The sequence below is a fragment of the Rhipicephalus microplus genome, chromosome X (assembly GCF_043290135.1).
Source record: "Rhipicephalus microplus isolate Deutch F79 chromosome X, USDA_Rmic, whole genome shotgun sequence".
Classification (NCBI taxonomy): Eukaryota; Metazoa; Arthropoda; class Arachnida; order Ixodida; family Ixodidae; genus Rhipicephalus; species Rhipicephalus microplus.
This window is the reverse complement of record NC_134710.1, coordinates 264,137,925-264,160,595: the sequence shown is the minus strand read 5'-3', so window position 1 is coordinate 264,160,595 and position 22,671 is coordinate 264,137,925. Positions and strand designations below refer to the sequence as shown.

The 22,671-nt window shown below is 45.9% G+C and overlaps 1 protein-coding gene across 1 annotated transcript; it reads right to left on the bottom strand.

Annotated features, from left to right (window-relative positions):
• Positions 1 to 2,840: 2,840 nt before the first annotated feature.
• LOC142777156 (uncharacterized) lies at positions 2,841 to 11,655 on the bottom strand. Its single transcript, XM_075881481.1, has 2 exons — positions 11,430 to 11,655; positions 2,841 to 3,353 (listed from the first exon to the last, which is right to left on the bottom strand). The coding sequence occupies exons 1-2, from the start codon at positions 11,649 to 11,651 to the stop codon at positions 3,267 to 3,269; spliced, it is 309 nt and encodes a 102-aa protein (XP_075737596.1). The 5' UTR covers positions 11,652 to 11,655; the 3' UTR covers positions 2,841 to 3,266.
• Between the last annotated feature and the right edge of the window lie 11,016 nt (positions 11,656 to 22,671).

The following is a 22,671-nucleotide window of genomic DNA, read 5'->3' as shown; positions in this document are numbered from 1 at the left end:
GGTTCGTTAAATATATAGAGGTAAATATGATTCTATCCGGAGACAGAAAAGGTAAAAAATATTTTCACTAGTAAAGAAAGTAAATCATTCAATTTCTTAACTTGTTGCCATAGCGTTTAACATGGAGTATAGGAAGATGACGTGTACCTGCTTATGTGCAGCCATCCGCTGTAACTTGACACGACCGCTTCCTTGTGTCCGGTTCCCTTGACGGTCACTGCTGCTTGCATGACGCTAGTCTCGAGGTGCCGGTCGCACTCGGCTCTCGGGAACAGCCTCGCCCAGGGTTCGTCCCAGCGGTGGCAACAAGGTGCACCGGCGCTGTTCCAGCATTTCGCCACATGGAACCGCCTGTCGGGGTGGTCGTCCTGAACGGCAGAGTGACGGGACATGCTACACGCTTCGTCTTCTGCATACGCTGAATGTGCGTCCAACGACATCGGGAGAGGATTCTTGTAAGTTGGCGACTGTGTCAAGCAAGCGCAACCGCTGCCGCCGAAGAGGTAGCGAGTTGCGCTGATGCTTGGTGGACTGAGGCCCATTTCTCGTAATAGACCAACGCCGTTTGCTTCCACGAAGACAGGAAACGCGTTGTTCCAAAGCCACAGCCGCACGAGCCGCTCGCACAAGCTCGTGATGGCGGGGCTCTATTTGTTTGTCTATTTGAGGCTTACAGAGTAAGGCACATACCCACTCTTGGGGATTGCTTGGTTTGTTTGTGTGTTTAACCCAAGTGGGCTCAACCCACCACACTGCAGGGTATTTATTGGCCATGGATCCAGTGACAGTGTGACATTGAAAAAAAAAGTGGGGTGGGGGAAGGGTAAGCTTAAAAGCGTTTTCATTAAACAAACACATTAGATTTTGCAACGTCTAACAGGAGTTATTAATAAAGAAAACAATCGGAAATAATAATAAAAATGGACTGCATTTATCAGGTTCAGTTTTCGTTGTCACCGTTTTCATATTTCAACGTGCTTGCGGCCACGAATCATAAAAGAGGAAGCCACAATAATGCACGTGTTAGGTAAAGAAGACAGAAAAGATAAAGAGGAAAAACACGTTTTGCGAGTGGTAATGAAACTGTAGTCTTTATGCTTTTATATCTTAATTTCTCTTGAATTCATCCAACATGTTATTTCAAAACTATCTACTGCTAAATATTTTGACATTATAAACAAATTCTTTTATTAGCAAGGCACCGCTCAATTTAAGGCCGATCCGCCGTGGTTGGTTGCTTCAAGGTAAAAACGTAAATCAATAAATCAATTAAAACAGCGACTTGCTTTTGTTTTCACTATCGGTGCACCAAGACCTCTGCTTAGACGTCACAAATAAAATGTTTTCTCAAAACTGTCTGTGGAGTCTATTATACGAAGAAGAACTCACGTCCGGTGTGCCGATATACCAAAGGGAATGATCAAAATATATTCTGTCGTACTGCTCGGCCAATATTCCTTTACCGTAATGCGCTATACCAGTTCAAGTATTTTACTACTTTCGCGACATACTTTTGCTAGTGAGCAGCTAGTAAAGCTTCTAGCTTTTTCCCGTTACCAACCAGGGAAGCGTTTTTAAGTGTAGCCACCTATGTTTCCACATTGTTTGATGTTTTTGAATGTTGAGTCATTTTTTGTTGGTTAGCTAGTGTTATTTATTTATGCTTTTCTTTGCTGTATGTTTTGTTTTTACTGAGTCCTAATGTTATTCGTGACCGTCACGAGCCACATCTTGTTCTTGTTCTTGTTCACATGTTGTCCGTGGAACATACCCACTGTGGAAGATTGGCCAAGAATTAGGTGTTTATATAAAGTAGTATGCAGTTGTAGAATAATGAAGATTATATATTAGAAAGATTACGGATGACCTATGAAATTTCGGTGCTTATTCTAACTCATATAACTAATTAAAAATTGATTCTTCAATTAGAGCAATTCTTAGAATTTTATACGTATATAATGTTGTAGACAAGAGATCTGTGTTCTTGTGGCAGTTTTTTTTTTTGTTTTAGAACTGTCGCGTCCCACTGCTACCCGAAATTCCTAATTTCGTAATTTCTGAATGAAAGGGCCAGTCAAGTTGTCCAATGCAGCATTTTAGGGGGGAAGCTTCTCAGTGTCGAGCAATGTCCCCTGTCCGTCGGCGTGACACGCTTCACACATACCCGCTGCGAGATGGCGGTACTTGGAGTGTTCACTAGATGAACGCACAGACGGATGCACGAACGGACGCACAGTCTAGCAGATGGACGGACGGATGGACTGACGCACGCACCAACGGACGCATGCACGGAAGCAAGAACGAATGGACGGAGAGGCTGAAGGCTGCTTCGCCCCACTCATCATGTTTCGCTCCGTGGATATGCTGTAATTTTTTTTATTTAAACCAAACTAACTGTATGGTGTGCACGTATGCACATGTCATGCGGTTCAAAAAACAAAAAAATAACAGGAAAGAGAATCGCATTGAACATTCTGTCTGGCCATATTTTAACGCAGAAATCTTGGAGTGTAAAGTCAGAAATTTAAAATAGGATTTTGTTCATATTTTTGAAATGTTCGTTCAGAAAATTTTTCTGAAAATTCGTATGCTGGCTCTATAGCACACACATGACAAAGCAATTTTTTTATCAGTTATAAATTGTAGGACCCCGCAGCAGCCTTCAAAATCTATGAAATGATTGTTTGCTAGTATGCAAAAAATATCTTACCCTATAGTGTCTCTTAGGGAATTAAACCGCACCAACCAGCCGAGTTTGATAGTACTAAGAGTAAAGCAGAGGCTTCAGTTAGTGCTTTGCCAACGCACGCTAAAAATGCGTATGCAATTGAGCTAACAAATTTCAACATTAAACAGCTTTTATTCATTCACACAAAATTTATAGCGAAACAAATCATCTGAATTAAGACATACAAAAGCGAAACACCGTCACTGCAGCTCACTCCGCGCGAAGGTGTCGTTAGAGGGCATGATCTTCTCGTGTATTGTAGCATACACTCGAGCTCGCACAGCACTCCAAGTACGTCCTAAACCATTCTAGGCCTTGGTGAGGCGCCCTTTCACAAATAAAGGCACAAAACCCCCTCTCCCGCAGTTGGCGAAGTGACCGCACCGCCTATGGTGTTGAAGCACATGGCGCCCGCCATGACAATGGTCGAGAGAGCAGCATTCACATACCGCCATTCAGAGGTATTTGCCCTAACTACAGTCAGTGAAACGTTTGGCTCTGGTGAGCCGCAGTACCTCCTGCGGTGCAGAGGTCAGCCTCAGAGCGGTGCTGCACGACTTGCCGTCCGCATGCGGTGTTCTGCACATGTGCCGCCATCGTGCATGCCGGATTTCGCCTCGGCAACCTGGAAGAATAAGAGGTGAGGTATTTCGTTTAGAACTGAGACATGAGTGCAACCAAAAGCGTCTGCTATAGGTATTAGTAAATAACAAATATTTCTTCGTGAGCGAAAAGCCAACCGGCTGTTGCAATCTCTCTTCCCGTCTAGGTCTAGGCGCTCTCGTGATAGTTTTGTTAACTTGATATAGACCAAAAGTGGCACAGGAGTACGCGAGCGTAGCCCGTTTCATGAGGTATATACAATTATTGATACCCTTTCCACCAATCACTGTAGCCCGTATATACCCACGTCCCATGGCATGTGTTATACGTATATCACCCAGGTGATTCACAGTCCACATCAAAGCTTTCAAACACGAGGACATGCAGCACAACTATCCTTTGGTACCATAACCCGCTCAAGACAGTGTTTTTCATTTGTGCTTTTTTACTACTGCGACATTTTGAGAGATTTGTACACAGTGCTCGCAATATTTTCTTGCCTATCGTTATAATGTTTTGTTTCGGTAAGCTACACAGATTTTGCTGGACATAAGCATATTGTTATCGCGACGCAATCCACAAAAAAATTCACCTTGTGTTGAAACCTAACCGCGATACAGAAACCTGGTATTCTAGATATGGTATCCAGATTAAGCCTATTGTGGAGATCGGCATGGATATATATGTTTCTCGAATAGTGATAATAATCATTCTTCAGTAATTTCCCGTATATGAGATATGCTAAAACCTTGTCATGTGGTGCTATTAGTTGACATTTGGTTCAATCCCTTTCCTCCCCCTCGTGCAACTTCCTCACAGTCATGGCACTATGCGAAAAAAGTTTCGTGACTGTGTCCTGGTCACTTGAGTGAGATTGGCTCCCCTTGTCTATATCCGCCTAGCCTTTGTAATTGTGAACGCAACAGCGTAAATGTTTTCAGGTCACAGAAAATGTGTCGGTGGTGTTATCGGTGGGCCTAGTAACCAAATGCATGTAAAGAGTTCAAACGACTGTGCGCGCAAACAGCGCCCCCTATTATTCTACATAGCAGTCAAATATTGCACTTAGAGCCATGCGAGTGCTTCAAACTGCTTGGAACTGTACAAGCGTCATGTAAAGACAACGTCAACAGAGGTTAGAGTGTTAACCATCTACACCGTTAGCTACTGTGCAGAACCCTCCGCTCTAAGGAAAAATTACCCGAAAAAGCAGTAACAGAACCCAATAGGCGGCGCGATGAACGGATAGACCGTTGAGGAGCATCCACTGAGGGAAGCGTACGGCGCGAAACCATTAGTCTCCACTAGGGATGGACCGCCCCAGCATTAAAGGCAGCGCAAAAAGCGTTGCCAGGGTGACCAGCCCTCCTTCTCCACAGAACTCATGTACTTCTCCTTCTCTGCTGGCTCAGTCTTTCCCTGTATTTTGCCGGTGACGGTTGCATAGCGTTGCGCTTGGAGTGCTCGACTACGGCTGCCTGGATTCGGCGATCTAATAATTTCGACGTGGTGCTTGTGTGTACGCCTGAATGAGCGTGGGCTGCTGCTTTAGCGTTTCGCTGCACCCATGAAGTCTGGAGCAAGCCTCGAGAGGTCACCACGCCGCGCTGTATATCTCTGGCTTCAAGATAGTCATGACCGACACACGACAGCAACAGTTGGGAAGACCAATATGGCGGCCGAGAAGAACAGGCCTATCGGATATATACTTCAGTCCGACTCAGGGCAGAAAACGGCGCTGGATTCTAAGGCCAGTAGCTTATCATTCATTATTCTACTCTACTTGTCGCGTGTGCGATATCGCGCTTGCCAGCAACGGGCTCGGTCGTGTTGTATATATCGCACGCAAGAAATGCATCACGAAGGTCAGCTTCGGCGTCTGCAGTTTGCCTGTGCTTTGCGACCGCCTGGAAATCGGCCATTATTGCCGTCGGCCTCCCGTACGCTCGCTTATCGAGTGCTCGCCTGTCTTCGCCGCCGCGATGACCTCCGTGCTGATGATATTGGGCTGAGACCTCGTCGCTGTGTTGGGAGTCGTCAAAAACACGTTGCGGGTTCTCGTAAAAAGCTTGGTTGTAGTATGTCGCGCGCTTTAAGTGCACCAGCATGGGCTGGCGGGGCTTTCGCTAGCGTCGGAACTCACTGAAAATTGGTTGCCATTACAGTTGGCTTCCCCGTCAGTCGGTTGCACGCAGCTCGGCGCAGTCCGTTGGCCACGGCTGCGGACTCACGTTTGCGCGCTGCACTCGCTCGAGTTTGTGGAAAATGGCCGCATTACCGTCGATTTCTTCGGCGCTAGCTCCAAACCAGCTCGGCGCTGTTCGCGGCGGCCAAGCGTGCGCTCGCTCTCCTGTTCGAAGTTTGCCGGCGGCAGACACTCCGCGAGCATTGCCGTGTTTGGTCTCGCGTTCGCTTGCTCGAAATGAACGACGTCGCTCGCTTAGGACTCGCCGACTTGTTAGCGGCACGGAGGTTCGCGGAGTTGTGACTGCGGCCGCCGCTCTTAAGCTGTTGCGCTACGGAAATCGTAATGAGTCTTTGACGATGTGTGGCACCATGGTGAACTTATTAGCATGTCATATCTCACATATGTTTAAATTTCACAATGAACGTATTTCTCATATGCATTTGTATTCATCCTCTGTGACATGTGGCTCACTATTTTCCATACTTCTTGTGCAGCCGTGGGCACACACCGTGCTGAAGACTATGGGCTGGCGTCTGCGATGCCCGTCATCCATCTCTTTCGTCAGAGCAGCTTCAGGACTGTGCGAGATGTGAAGGTAAAATTATTTGTGTGTCACATTTTAACGCTTGTTTTTATATTAACGTGCACGTACTTGTCATATGCGTGCATCTTCATCTTCTGTGACGTGTGGCTAACTATTTTTACTATAATATTGTACGTGCAGCCGTGGGAACACAACAGGCAGAAGGCTGTGTGCGCTGACGTCTGAAATGCCTGTCATCTATCGCTTCCGTCGGAGGAGTTCCCCAAGGAGTGAACAAGATTTGGCAACGAGACTGGACTTGTACACTTCATCATGAATTCACTTAAAAGAATGGGGAAACTTCATGTGTATGTAGAAAAATAAAAGATTTCGATGTCTCACTTTTGTCTTTCGTTGTTGCCATGACTGTGAAAGCAGTTACACATAGGTGGCTAACTACTTTTTTGCGTATTCTTCTCTGCGTAATTTGTTGCTTACTGCGCAGATAAACAGGCGAAAAAAGAATTAGGCCTGGCGGAAAATAAACAAAAAACAATGTTTGAACTGGGGACAAAACGTTCATCCTTTTGGAGTGTGAGTGAATCAACCGTTCGTCCGGTAAAATGCAACTGTGAGGACTAACGGTTGCCCAGTTGTGTAAATGTGTGGATTAAGAGTTGCTCTATAAGGTGCAAATGTGAGGACTGAATGCTAATCTTTTGGAGTTAACTGTGGGACTAACGGTTACCCACTAAGGTGTAGATGTGAGGACTAAATGTTATTCCCTTGAGGGGACTAACTGTTACACCCGGTGCCGTTAGTCCCTAAAGGGATTGATGGTTGTGGCATCCCCATTAGTCCCCAAAAGGACGAACCACACATCCTTTACACACCCTTTTGCCTTAGAGCGTCCTTTATACAGTGTTCGAGTTCGCAGCGTATTAGGGTGCCTTCCGTAACATTGTTTACAACTGCATTTTTTTTTTCGATTGTGCTATCATGAGTGCGCTCGGGTTACCAAGTTGTAGTGCTTGGGCAGTTGGTATGTACGCCTCATGTCTTACCACCGGTAGCTGTTTGCTACACAGAGTGCATTGACGCAATAAATTCGGTGACTTTCTAAGAGTGTTCTCTCATGTCTTCTTCCGTGTGGTGTCAAAAGAAGCACTTAAGATATAAGCTGTATGTAGTTAACACAGAGCATGGCAAAAATATCTTCACAGGAAGAACTTTGGGTGTGCATCTATGAATATACTTTGTGCAGTTTGACAGAACGAAGCCCAAAGAAAAGAGCACGTCAAATAATTGAAGCGGCGAACAGTGTTAACTAGGCGGACCCACGCGTTAGCTCGCCTTCAATTGAGCTGCTCAAAAAAAGAGATCGATTGTTTGAATATGCAAGTAAGAGTAGCTTGACACAGATGGTATTTTATTATGCCTGGAAATCGTAAAACAACATTTCTGGCTATATTTACCTCGCCATGATTTCTATTATATTCGCGTTCTTAGCACAGCTTTTAGATGTACCACTTCCACTTAAAATTGTTCTTGTCTACATGGGCACATGCGCTGTTTTTCGCCGGTTCGTTTATTCACGTCAACAGCTCTGTAAAATAATTTTTGTTGCAACGTGGTGCTGGTGGCTACGTGTAATCAAGAACAAATGTGCGGTGGTGTAGCGAAGGTGAAATCCCAAAGACCCGTGTACTGCTTGATGTCACTGCATGATAATGAACAACGGTTGGTCGATATTTCCGCCACCCTTAGGGCGTTACTTATAATAATATAGAAGTATTGGCACACAAAATAGCATATATTATAAAAGAAATCATTCATTGGAAATTCACATTGTGTCGGCGTCGTTCCATCATGTCCTGTTGCTTCTGCGCACGTTGGTTGTTGATGCAGGTCAGCAGCGTACACTTCGTAACGATGAAAAATGCGTCTTGTCTCTAATACCAACAGTACACCGGGCAACGAGTTTGTGGTGACGCCATATTCGACTTGACGCCGACAGTGAAGATTGACTTTTGATGACGCATTTAAGGCTTAAGTTCCGCCTTAATATGGTTCATAGTGGAAATAAAGGCACATTCTTGGCAGCGTGGAAGTCTACGCAAGCATCGGGTTGATCAATAATGATTTAGTAGAATCCAAGTATCTGCATAATGAATGTACCTGGTAAACAAACGATCGTTTATGCAATGAATGAGCTATCAAATAATTGCAAAAGAAGTTTGCATAGGTCTGCGGACACTATCGCTGAAACTCGCACGCTTGCAAAGGTGGCAGTGTTCTCTACGCTACAACAAACGGCGCAGTGATAGAGCCAACGTAATCCTCAATATCATTGAAATAAAAGGCTCGAATACCTCGGAAGAATGTCAATGAGCACCAACAGCGTTTTCTAAGTAAAAAAATTACACTTACGAGCCTAGGCGCACCTCTCTAGAGGCTTTATCTTCCCTTATCTGCATCATCATACGACTTTGAAACAGCTCAGCCGTTTTCACGGCACTTTCTTTTTTAATGAGCACCGCAAAAACAAAAACAAAATATCGGCAGGTCCCACGTACCTGGGAATCAGCTTTATGCATGTGAAGCATGCGGAAGGAAGGCGACCACGTTGCAATTTTTTGCTGAGCGACACGCAATGAAATGGCGCTAAATATAAAATGTTCCACGTACAAACGTATGTAGAAGAGTTGCAGATGTTTATATACCCAGTTGTTTGCACTTGCGCAACGACGTCAACTGGAACATGCGTATTAGCAATATCAGAAGCTGATATGAAGCACTGATAATCGAGAGGATGCTGGTTCTAAACACTGCTACAAAAATCAACTTCAGCACATGGCGACTAACCACAATAGACGCTACCGGACGTGAGGGCTGTATCAAAAGAGTACGTATGTAATGTTTATAAAATTGAGTAGGCAGAACTGCAACCACTATTGATGTTTCACGAAGATTAGCGTGTATTAGAAAAGTAGTTCCGAGATATGGTGTAGCTCTGTGGTAGAATGCTCGACTGCCATGCAGAATTGCTGGGTTCGATTCCTGCTGAGATACTGATTTGCCTTCATTGGCGGGTCAACTCTGCGTATGTCAGGTTTTTCATAACACAAATTTATTCTAAGCCTTCGCTGACTCGACGCTACCGGTGTCGGCTATTGCTTAAGGCCCACACGTTAAAATTGTCCATGTGTGTTGTCGTCGTTCCTGGATAGATACTAAGTGTCAATCACCAGTGGCACATACCCGCCAGACAGCGGCACATGCCCACCCGCAGGTATGTGCCACTGTCTGGCGGGAAGTGTTTGACGACGTTCGCGACGGGATCGCGACATTATTCATGTCTTGACTAGCGCTTCATATTCGTCAAGCTATCTTACCCTCCCATGCTAATTTTGGTTTACGCCAGGTTAAGGGGGTGGCCACGAGAGCAGCCAAACGTATACAAGCAGCTAGATAGATAGGTAGATAGATAGATACTCTCAAAGTCGCCTAAGTTTACTAATAAATGCTTCGCCATTAAAACATCGTACTGCAGATGACAGGCCAAGATTAGCAGTCATTTCCCATCTTTACGGTGCCTAACAAAACCTTAAGAAGCTATATAGCAGCACGTGCTAGCGCAAGGTTGGTGTTCTCGGCGCCAGCCAAACTGCGGGTCACTGTGCAAGAAAAAGGACGACCCGGCTTGCATTTGCAAGAAGCAACACGCTACGAAGTTTGTTCCGTGCAAGACTGTAGCCATTCATGAGATACCGACGTCTTGCCGTGACCTCCACGTTGGTCAAACGGGTCGCTGCGTGAATGACCGGCTCCAAGAGCACAAAACCCTCGCAAAGACGAAACTGGATGCAATCTACTGTGACGAGCTCGAATCACTCCGAGATTCGAACAGACGCCCATGTTTTGTAGAAATTGTCATTTCCGCACCCGGAAGATTCATGAAGCATTCGAAATTCATTCATTTTAGCCACCATGTGTAAGCGCACCATCCATTGTACTATTCAGCAAAATGATTATCCCCTTGAAAGAACTTTGCATCTACTGGTTGAGACGCCAGCGCACTGCTTCCATTTCCTCCAGCTTCTTTATTTTTGTCCCCCTTTCCAAGGCGTATATACGCCTTGGAAAGGCGTATACAAAACAAACACTCGTGTTATTAGCCAGTGCCCAGTCCAGTTCGCTTGCATCTCTCGTTTGCTCACACTTTTTTTGAACTATACACTCATTAACCTTCTTGTCTGTGATTACAACTGTATCTCCTGAATTATGTCAATTCACAGAAGTGCATCGTTACCCACTGCAGTGATCTACTGGTTATGTTGCTAGACCACTGGCCTCATTGTGGCCGAATGAAGTCGCAGCCGCTGTGGCCGCATTTCGATAAAAGCGAAGCGCTAGTGGTCCGTGTACTTGAATTTTGGTGTGCCATAAAGAACAACGAATGGTCGAAATTGGCAGAGCCCACGACGACGCGATCTCCCATAATCATATCGTGACTTTAGAGGTGATACCCTACGATATATTGTACACTACTACCACATGTTGCACAAAAAGCACACCATCAGTTCTCAAAAGCACGATACAGTAATATAGCAAAAATATTTCATATTTCATTCCTCGTTGAAAATTCGTTCATTTAAAAACTTCGTCTTACAATGCTTAAAATACATCAGCTATTCTTTTTAAGCCAGTCAATATTTCTTCTACAGCGTGTCTTACCGCGAAATTAAAAAAAAAACTCCAGGAGTGTGTGGTGTTATATACGCAGCCTAAAAGGCTCAACAAACCTTAATATTTGCTATTGAACTTGAGAAAGGCATATCTATAGTTCTGCGCGTTGAAAAATGGGTATTTGTAGATGCACGGTTGCAAACCGTACCAAATATTGTACACTACCACCACATGTTGCACAAAGGGCACACCATCATGTCTCAGAAGCACCACACAGTACTATAGCAAAAATATAACATATCTCGTTTCTCGTTCGCAATTCGTTCACTTTAAAACGTTGTCCTACAATGCCTAGAATGTATCAGCTATTCTTTTTAAGCCAGGCAACATTTATTCTTCAGGGGGTCTTACTACGAAATTAAAACACTCCAGGTGTGTGTGGTATTATATACGCAGCTTAAAAGGTTCAACCAACTTCAAGATTTGCTATTGAACTTGAGGAAGGCTTAACAATACTTCTGCGCAAGGAAAAACGGGTATTTGTTGATACACGGTTCATGCCATCTCGTCAGTTTTAACAAATTACTGCACACCATACATTCTCCTCTTTTTTTCGCCCGCGACAATACAAAATGAAGTGGTATATCGAGCCGCTAGTCGTCTGAGGTGGTATTAGAGTAAAATGTAGGTAAATGTACCTCGTAGTGCATCAAAACAGCATAACTGGGATGGGCCATGTCCTCCGGGTTGTTGATGCTCTCTGCCTTGGCGAACACACACGGCAGTGCGTCTCGTAGGTGGGTCGCAGTCTTCCAGGTCAATACACCGAAGCTGCAGGCGGCGGAGTCCAATGCGCCGCACTCGCTGACCTTGCGAATAGTTCTCTCACCAGTATCCACTCCGCGCGTTCTTGGCTGCATCACACTGCGTCGACAAAGCATAACCCCAGTTAGCGCGATGAACAATTTGCGAAACAGTCTTTATTTCATACTGTTTATTGCCGCGTCGTGGAAAACGCCAGTTGACTTAAACTTTAAATTGAAATATTCCTATTTCTTTCTTTTAAGAGAACGTCTTATATTTAAGAGTATTTGCGAGAGAATAATTATAAGAAATAATACGATGAATTTTATTTTAGTGTCATTTGGCTTGCATATGTCCGACCACACCGTAGTGCGGGAAAAAAATAGTAATATAAGGTGTAGAAGTGTAGCTACGCAAAAGTAAGATATCTCAATACTACCACGAAAAATATTTCACGCACACTGCCTACAAAAATAATTTTTTAGAGTAGCAACAACTGTTTTGACGCACAAACACACACATACGTACACACAAACAGACACGCACGCACAATAATCGATGGATACATAGATGATAAATGTGTGTGGGTGTGTGTGTGTTTGTTGATTGATTGATATGTAGGGTTCACCGTCCCAAAAACCACCATATGATTATGAGAGACGCCGTAGTGGAGGGCTCCGGAAATTTTGACCACCTCGGGTTCTTTAACGTGCCCCGAAATCTGAGCACACGGGCCTACAACATTTCCGCCTCCATCGGAAATGCAGCCGCCGCCACCGGGATTCGAACCCGCGACCTGCGGGTCAGCAGCCGAGTACCTTAGCCACTAGACCACCGCGGCGCGCGCGCGTGTGCGTGTGCGTGTGCGTGTCTGTCTGTCTGTGCGTGTGTGCGTGTGCGCGTGTGCGCGTGTGCGCGTGTGCGCGTGTGCGCGCGTGTGTGCGCGTGTGCGCGTGTGCGCGCGTGTGCGCGTGTGTGCGTGTGTGTGTGTTTTAAAACGTGATATCAGGTTTTAAGGGATCCTACATAATGTGGAGTACCTTTTAACCAAATACGCAAGCAAAATATGCAAAGATTGCCTAAAATACACTATTCAATACAGTCACACCTTAACTGCATATTTTACGGTCTTTATTTTGAAATATTTTGTCGCACATTCTAAATTATGGGCTCTTTTCACTATAGTGATTTTGGTTATCGAGGAAGAAAACCCAGCAGTATATATCGGTTCATAGCTGCAACTTTGTTTTAAGTAAGTCATCAGATAAAGGAACACTGATTAGAAAGAAATGGTTTGGAGAATGCACACATTGCTACGTTCCTCTACTCATTTCGGAGAACTGGTGTTCCTTTCGAAGATACTTAATGGCCAAAATACTAAACCATAAGCCTAAAACAGTCGTTCATCATTATTGTGAAAGCCTTTTATTGAAATTGCTGGGACCCCAAAAATTAGCTTTTCACTTAGTGCGGTACACGGTTATAGCTACACCTCAGATGGATTAAATGATCGGTTCCAATTCATGTATTACCATGTATACAGCATTCCTAGCACAAATGGTTGATACAAGCCCCGAACGTTGCTATTTATGTTAACTCGTCGGCTTGCGATACACGTTCAGTGATGAGCTTTCTGCTTCGTAGAGGTTCGTTAAATATTTACAAGGAAATATTATTCTAACCAGAGACAGAAAGGGTAGAATATATTTCAATCGCAAATAAAATAATTCACCCAGTTCCTTAACTCGTTGCTGCAGCGTTATATCACATGCACCTGCTTATACGCAGCCATCCGCTGTTACTTGGCACGAACGCTGCCTTGTGTTGGGTTCTCTTGACGGTCAGCGCTGCTTGCATGACGCTAGTCTCGAGGTGCTGGTCGCACTCGGCTCTCGGGAACAGTCTCGCCCAGGGTTCGTCCCAGTCGTGGCAACAAGGTGCACCGGCGCTGTTCCAGCATTTCGCCACATAGACCCGGCTGATTGGGTGGTCGTCCTGAACGGCAGAGTCACGGGACACGCCACACGCTTCGTCTTCGGTGTACGCTGAATGTGCGTCCAACGACATCGGGAGAGGATTCTTGTAAGTTGGCGACTGTGTCAAGCAAGCGCACCCGCAGCCGCCGAAGAGGTAGTGAGTTGCGCTGATGCTTGGTGGACTGAGGCCCATTTCTCGTAATAGACCAACGCCGTTTGCTTCCACGAAGACAGGAAACGCGTTGTTCCAAAGCCACAGCCGCACGAGCCGCTCGCACAAGCTCGTGAGGGCGGGGTTCTGTTTGTTTGTCTATTTGAGCCTTACAGAATATGGCATATACCTACTCTTGGCAATTGCTTGCTGAGTGTTTGTTTGAACCAAGTGGGCTCTACCCACCACACTGCAGGGTATCGGCCATGGATCCAGTGGCAGTGGGACTTAGAAAAAAAAGGGGAAGCAAAGGCTTAAAATAGTTTTTGTATTAAACAATAGATTAGATTGTGCAGCGTCTAAGAGGAGTTGTTATTGAAGAAAACAATTGGAAATGAAATAATAAAAATGGTTTGCATTTTATAGCTTCACTTTTCGTTGTCGTCGCTTTCGTATCCCAATGAGCTTGCGGCCACGAAGCAAAAAATAAAGATAAAGGCACAATTACGCACGTAATATGTAAAGAAGATAGAGAAGATACAAAGGAAAAACACGTTTTGCGAGTGGTAATGAAACTGTGGTCTTTTTGCTTTTACTTCTTAATTTCTCTTGGATTCATCCAACAAGTTATTTCAAAATTATGTACTGCTAAATATTTTGACATTATAAACAAACTCTTTTATTAGCAAGGCACCGCTCGTATCAAGGCTGATCCGCCGTGGATGGTTGCTTCAATTTAAAATAGCGAATCAAATAATCAATTAAAACACTAATATGCTTTTGTTTTCACTATAGGTTTGCCAAGACCTTTGCTTAGACTTCGTGAATAAAACATTTTTTCAAAACTGTGTGTGGAGTATATTAAACCAAGAAGAACTCGCGTCCGGTGTGCCAATATGCCAAAGGGAAAGATCAAAATAATTTCTGCTGTAGTTCTCGGCCGATTTTCCTTGACCATATTGCGCTATACCAGTTCAAGCATTTTACAACATTTGCGTCATACCTTTGCTAGTCAGCAGCTAGTACATCTTCCAACTTTTTGCCGTTACCAACTAGAGAAGCGTTTTTAAGTGTGGCGTCTTAAATCTCCACATTGTGTGATGTTTGTGAATCTTGAGTGATTTTTTATTGGTAAGGTAGATTTATTTATTTATGCTTTGCTTTGCTTTGAATCATTTTCTCTTTGTTACGGAGTCTTAGTTTATTCATCACTGTCACAAGCTATATCTTGTTCTTGTTCACCTATTGTCCGTGGCGCATACCCACTGTGGAAGATTGGCCGAGAATTCAGTGGCTTATAAAATATTATGCAGCTTTAGAATAATGCAGAGTATATAATACAAAATTACCAATGGCCTTGGAAAATGTGATGCTTGATAATATGCATATATTTATTCAAAAAAAAAAGGAATTTATTCTTAATTTAGAGCAATACTCCGAGTTTTATACGTAATATTGTTGAATACACTTTGGGACATCTGTGTTCTTTTTGTGTTTTTTTAAACTGTCCCATTTTGCGGCTACCAGAAATTTGTAATTTGGTAATTTTCTGGATTAAGGGGCTAGTAAAGCTGTGAAATGCAATATTTTAGGGGCGAAGCTTTATAGGGTTGTTATTCTTGGAGTCCAGACCGAACGTCATTGCCTCTGTAAAGGCAGTTCGTTTCAAGGCCAGCGAGTGAGCCCCGCAGCGCAGGTGTGTTTTACGCAACGCTCGGCGAGCTGCTTCGACCCACGGCCTGATAAGAGCCCGATTATGCAATCCGCGCCATCCAGTGTGGCGAGTCTTACGCAATGCATGGCAGCATCACTCATCTGTGGTTGCAATCAAGCGACGGTTCCTGACTGGAACAATCTAACATCATGGCTAGCGGCGCTTCCGATTGGACCTTGGTGACGTAAAAGATTATCCGAAGTCTTTAAAAAAACTAAGCGGCACATCGCGAAGCAGCCAACGTATGCGTCAGAGAGAGAGAAGGCATCTCGGCTGTTCAAGTCTCTTAGCTGTCAGCCGCAGTGCCGAAGTTTAGCGCCTCTAATTTTATGCTGTACATAAACATTGCCTTTACTTACCATCGCCTTGTCCGCTCGTCGTCATATCTGCGCAAAAGCAGCCGCGAGCTGAGAAACGCGTGTGTCAGCTTGGGCTAGTTGGTATGACATGAGGATAGTTATAGCGCGAGAACAGAACGCGCTACTGAACAACCTTGGCGGCCCGTGACCTCGGCGCCCTGCGCAGTAGTGTCGGCGGTGGTGCGAGTCATAACAGTGAATGATAGTTGCGGGATCGGCCAGCGTCAGCGCCATCAATGCCGCGACTGCCTGAAGTTTTCCTCTCAGTTTACCAGACAACTCCAGCACAGGTTATAGTAGAAGAGCTGTGTGAAGCATTGAAGTGAGCTTTGATCGTTTCAAGTCAATAGGAGTGCTTTGAAACCTATAGGTAATGCGGAGGTTGTAAAGACAGCAGCGTTAAAAATTGCTTGCGCGTCTTGCTAGTCAATGTATAGTAGGTACGGCAAGTAGATTCTTAACAGGGGATAAACAGCAAGAAGCTAGTGTGAACGATGGAGAACCTTAAAGTGAAGAAACTCATAGAAATTTGTTAAAAACTTGGGCTTAATTCGGGCCGTGCGAAACAAAAGCAAGCGATCTTTGAGATAATGAAGGATGAAGGAGTGTCGGCTGAGCAAGTCGATGAGGTCTGGGTTGATATCAAAGCAAGCCGCGAGGAGGCTGAAAGGCGAGAAGTAGAATTTCGCAAACGCGAAGAAGCTGAAAGGCGAGAACGCCGTGAGGAGGCCGAGTAGCAGGAGTGCATTGAGTCTAAACGAATAGAATTAACAATCCTACAGTGTTCGCAGGCGCCTAGCGTAGCTTCTGCGACAGTTCAGGTCAGCGGTCAGAGGATTCGCGACCAACTGCCAACGTTCGTAGTAGGCGAGGGCATGGCGAAGTATCTCGTCAAGTTTGAACACGTCTGTGAGCAAAATGCTTTGGAGCGGTCTCTTTGGGCGCGGAACCTGTTAGCTCTTCTTCCCGGCGAAGTGTCCGACATGATAACGTGCTTGTCGAGGGAAGCGTTTGAGAGTTATGAAGTTAAGGAAGTGCTTTTGAGACGTTATAAGTTGTCACCCGAGGTTTTCCGACAAAAATTCCGGTATGCTAAAAGGGAGAATGAGTCACACGTTGACTTCGCGTTTCGTGTAAATTCTGCAAATTCTGCTGATCTGTGTGACCTTGGCGGCGAGTCGACGGAATTTCAGACAGGAAATTCTCCGTGTGTCATTTGAGCAGTCACTCGAATGGCCCGTCGCCGAAGTGACTGGCGCGGTCTCTGTCAGCGGAGAAGACGACATGGCGCCATTGAGTCTGAGGGAGAGGGGTGCAAGGCTCTCGCCTGTAGCGGAAAGTGTGAGTGAACTGCCGAGAGTTGATCGAGAAACGCTCATTCGATAGCAGTGTGAAGACCTCTCGATTAAAGTGCTAATGGAAAGCGAAAAGTTGGGAACCAAGAAAAAGGTTGTTTCTTTTTATGAAAATTCGGGACTCTTATATTGTAGTTACACAAATATGAAACGTCGCAAGTATGAGCAGCTCTTGGTATACCGCATAGGTATCGTCGCCAGAAGTGGCCGGTTACTGAGGTGGAGCATAATACTCCAACAGTACAACTTTGACGTTCGCTACAAAAAAGGAAAGCTAAACGCTAATGTAGACGCATTGAGTCGTGCTTTTAGTTGGTACCTTCTCCACCTTTCGGTATCTCGCTGGCGATTCGGGGCAACATTTTGCCCTCATTACTGCCTTGGCTGAGCGCTCTGGTCTAGAGTGATCTCAAGGGGCCAACTTTATGTTGCATTCTATTACATTACATTGTTGTACGTGTAAGAAATCGAGTTCTCATTTTGAGAGTCATGTTTACCACATGTGCCTCTTGATGTAGATGGAACGAAATTCCGATAGACACGTAGCTAGGTATATGTTGTACTATACTTAGTCTGGTGTTTTGTCGGGTAACCGAGGGCACTTGCTTGTGTCGTGTGTTGTCTGTTGTCAAACAGTTCTTGACGAGTCGCAAAACCATCGACAAGTGCTGAGACAAAAAATCGTCAGAAAAGACGAGCGAAGCTGGCCGACTAAAAAATACAAGTGGCGCGTCACCAGCAGTTGACCTATGCGTCTGTGAAAAGAGGACGTATGTGTGCGAAAGAAGAGATCTCGGCTCTTTGAGTCCCTAAGCTGTCGGCCCCAGTGCCGAACATGTAACGCCTCTATTTTTATGCTGCACATAAACATTGCCTTAACTCACCATCGTCTGCGGCGGCTGCATTTCCGATGGAGGCGGAAATGTTGTACGCCCGTGTGCTCAGATTTGGGTGCACGTTAAAGAACCCCAGGTGGTCTAAATTTCCGGAGCCCTCCACTACGGCGTCTCTCATAATCATATAGTGGTTTTGGGACGTTAAACCCCACATATCAATCATTCAAACTCACCATCGTCTTGTCCGCTCGTTTATCAGCTCTGCGCAGAAGTGGCCGCCAGCTGAGAAACGCGCTACGGAACAATCTTGGCGGCCCGTGACCTCGGCTCACTACGCATCAGTGTCGGTGGTGGTGCGAGTCGCAACAGGGTCGAGCACTGTCCCCTGTCCGTCGGCGTGACAGGCTTGGCACAAACCCGCTGTGAGATGGTGGTACTTGGAGTGTTCACTAGATGGACGCACAGACAGATGCATGGACGAATGGACAGACTAGCAGACAGACAGATGCACGTGCGGACGAATGAGCGGGCGCACGCATAAACGGACGGACGTACGGAGGGAGGGATGTAAGGACGGACTAACGTACGCTCGGACGGAAGGACGGATGGCCAGCCACCCGGAGAGACGGAGAGACGCACGGATGGTCGCGCGGCCGGACGGAAGCAAGAACAAACGGACGGACAGACTGAAGGCCGTTTCGCCCCTCTCATCATCGTTTGCTTCGTAGATATGCCCTGATGTTTTTTTTTCTTCAAACAAAACTAAATATATGGTGTGCACTTATGCACATGTCACATGGTTCAATAAACCTAAATGTAATTACCGAGAACAAGGTGGTGAGCCACCAGGCTTTCTAGCCATAATCATGAGAGCCAGTTGGAGCTGCTCGACGAAACCCAGCGAGCTGCAATGGTCTTTCAAGCCATGGCGAGGATCCACTTTGCTCATGAACACTGTCGTCAACAACAAAAACTTTATTTCAACTACTTCTTACAGTTATACATAACGCATTACAAGCCATCAATTACTTGTAATCAATTACATTTGAGAGTTACGTTGTAGTGTAATCGTTAGATTTTTTGAACATTGATGTTTTGGACCGTGATGATACAATAACTTTTTTATTGCCGGCTATATATCAGTTTTATTTTCAAAAATTGAGGTATAGAGAGACTTTTGCCACAGTTATCATCCCAAAAAATAAAGGACCAGTCTGTTTGAAATCCCTGCACTGTCAAACAGTGAATTGGAGAGGCAAGGAGACGGTCGTTACGAGCCTGTTAATTTTTTCACCCTTTTTTTTAGCCTCACCCGCAACGCCTTTTCGAAGCACCATTAACAGGTAAGCGCCACGATTCACACAGGACAGAGACACTAGCATCGAATCACATGCGCAACTATAGAGTTGGTGCGCAGGGTATTCCTATGCGTTGTGTTACCGCCATTCACTCTAAACTAAAGTGTACCCAGCTGAAAGGTTTCGGGGGATGATGCTCCCGCTATATACACCGGTGGCGTCACTCAAACCGGAATATGCCGGAACATATACACTCATTTTCTATCGTTTTCCGTTGGTGGGCGACAAACGGAGAAAATCAAAAGAAAGCGGGGCAAATACCTTGATTATGCTTCGATAGTGTCTCCGCCAATATTCCAGCGCACTACTTATGATCTAGTAGATGTTCCGCAAATACTCCTGCGCGTCGCTCAGCGGCTTTCAATAGTACTCCGGAACGGTACTACGAAGGGCCCTCACTCCTTCCATGTATTCGCGCGGCGCATTGGACATCCCCCTATTCTAGGTCACTTTATTCGCTATCGCCACCGCAACGCCTAAGACAATCGCTAAAGTTTTCTGTGCGGGCACCAAGCTTTGCCGCGGAAAAGCACTGCTGGTGCTACCGCTAACCATAATGATGATGAAGGTGAGCCCACGCCAGCACCGCACCACCTACCGCTCGGTGGTTGCTGTCCCTAAAGACTGCCCATCTGCCGGACTATTGTGCACACGAGGCACAAACGACAATACAGGAGGTGATAGCCCTAGAGGTAGTATAACAAACTCAAGAGGAAAAGCTGAGCCGCAAAAGGTATAACCACGAGAGCGCTGACTTTTTGGAACGATGTAATTGTTGCCATCACAATACTTTGCAGAAGCGCCAAACATAGCAATTTAAAACACTCAGTGTAAATTATAGTGTCAGTCTAAGTTATAGTGTAATTATAGTGTATAGTCGCAGTCTAAATTATAAACAAGTGTGTTCATTAATTATAAACAAACGGAAGTTGTGTGATGCTTGCAGCAACTATTTTTAAGGAAGATGCTGTGGTCGTTTATAAAACTTTCTCTGCAATTTACTGTGTGGGGAAAGAAGCGTTTGAAGTTTGTTTTGTTTTTTTACTACATGGCCCCACCCTTCTCGTACCGAACCAATTTTTGAAAGCAAGGTGTAGCCATGCGGCCTAAAGGCCCTCTATGCGTTTTTCAGCGGCAGTACACGCGATGGAGAGGCTTTAGTGCGGCCGATTGCGCCGGCTTGTGTCTTGTCGTCCGTGTTTTTGTTGCCATAAGGCAGCAAATGGACCTTATTTGACAGTCTCTGACTGCTATGAAACAGAGAGCCACGAAACAGATAAAAAATCACAGCATATCCACAGAGTGAATGATGATGAATGGGACGAAGCGTTCATGCGTCTGTGCATGCGTTCGGGCGTCCGATCGCGTCTGAGAATGCATACGGCGCGCGGGTAACGCCGACGAGACGCGAGCCCAAGAAGCCGAGCACAAGTCTTCAACGGGCCCGCCGCTCTGCTCCGCCCATGCTCCACCAGTGATCTGCCACGTACGGCGACTTTCCAGGAGACTGAAAGAGGCACTCGTTCGCGCACTCAAGCAAAGCGCACACAGCCGCCAAACGGAGAGTAGTTAAGAATAGTTAGATTTACTGCATATGCTACCTTTAGGTAGCATAGTTGTGCATAGGACAGCCATCCTGTTCTCTAAGACGCCCATGTCATGCAGAAAAGCCAACCCTTCCGAATGTAGGAGCTGACGCAGCTCTCAGCAGCTCCGTGCGTTTTCTCGCTCGTTCGTAACCCGTCACTGTCGCAATGACTTTCGCTTCGAAGAAAAAAAAAGAAAGGCTCAAATAAATAATGGACTTGAATATCCCTGATGGTATAGCTTGTTTGATGGCAGTGGCCATAGGAAGATACTTTTGTTTTAAATAGCAATCAGGAAAGCCTTGACCTAATTTGTGGAAAAACGTGTACACGGTTCGCAGCAACTTAAAGGGGCCTTGAAACACTTTTTCAAGGAACCATGGAAGGAATTTACTGGAAGAGCTCATTGCCTCACGAATTCATCACTGCAAAAATTTTAAGAAACCGTCCAGTGCGGGCGCAGTTGCAAAGGTTTGTCGCATGCTGCACTTGCATTTTCTTAATCTCTCGTCCCGACGAAAGTAGTGGAAGGCAAGCAGGAAGGGGGAGGTTGGCAGGGCCACAGAAAAACGTCAGGCAAGCCTCGTGACCTTGAGCACTTTTTCTCTTTTTTTAATGCTCCGCTTCTTCTGTGTGATCGCGCGCGCACGCGTGGACAAGTAGCGGCTTTCCGCGGCGATCTCTAACGCGCGACCATGCCATGTTCAAATCAGCCAATGGCTGATAGATGGGTCATCCATACCCAAACACGTTCGCCGGGCTGATATTCCACGAAGCGCCGTCGAAGATTGTAACGGCGACTATCCGTTATCTGTTGGTTCTTGATGCGGAAGTGAGTGAGTTGTCGAGTCTCTTCGGCGCGCTGAAGGTACTCGCTCACTTCGAAATTGTCTTCGTCGGTGACGTTGGGTAACATGGCGTCGAGCGTCGTTGCCGGGGTCCTTCCGTGGACCAGTTTGTACGGCATCATCTGCGTCGTTTCTTGAACGGCAGTGTTGTATGCGAAGGTACCATACGGAAGGATGGCATCCCACGTCGTGTGTTTGACGTCGACGTACATGGCCAACATGTTGGCGATGGTCTTGTTGAGGCACTCAGTGAGGCCGTTCGTCTGTGGGTGGTACGCTGTCATACGGCGGTGGCTCGTCTGGCTGTATGCCAAAATTGCCTGGGTAAGCTCAGCCGTAAACGCGGTACCTCTGTCGGTGATGAGGACTTCAGGGACGCCGTGACACAAGACGACGTTTTCGACGAAGAATTTGGCTATACCTCTGATGAACTACCTTTAGGCAGGGCTTTTGTCTCGGCGTAGCGGGTAAAGCAGTCGTTAGCTATGGCGATCCATTTGTTCCCGATAGTCGACGTAGGGAACGGCCCAAGTAAGTCCATACCGTTTTGCTAGAATGGTCGGCGAGGTGGTTCTATGGGCTCCAGAGGTCCTGCTGGCCTTGTCGGCGGTGTCTCGCATCGCTGTCAGTCTCAGCATGTCCTCACGAGTGACGTCGGCGGCAAGGCGTGCCCAGTAGTATTTTTCTTGTATTCTCACGAGCGAGCGGGAAAAACCGAGGTGGCCAGCCGCTGGGTCGTCGTAAAGGGCCTTCCGAATTTCGGGTCGCATCACCGAAGGCACAGCGATAAGGTAGCTGGCTCGGGCAAAATAAAAGTTTGTTAAGACGTTTATTGGCGGACACTCGTTGATGATCCACGACAGCGACAGTCAATGCGGGGACCGACTCTCTGCACGAGCCGCTCTTCTTGTTATGAAAAGGGCGATCCACTAGAAGCCACTGGAGAGGACGAC

Bases quoted from the DNA above. Each gene is read 5' to 3' on its own strand.
- LOC142777156 (XM_075881481.1), bottom strand. From the start codon at position 11,651: ATGCAGCCAAGAACGCGCGGAGTGGATACTGGTGAGAGAACTATTCGC. The intron at 3,354-11,429 runs GTACATTTACCT...TTATTCTTCCAG, and splicing joins CTGTTTTGATGCACTACGAG to GTTGCCGAGGCGAAATCCGG.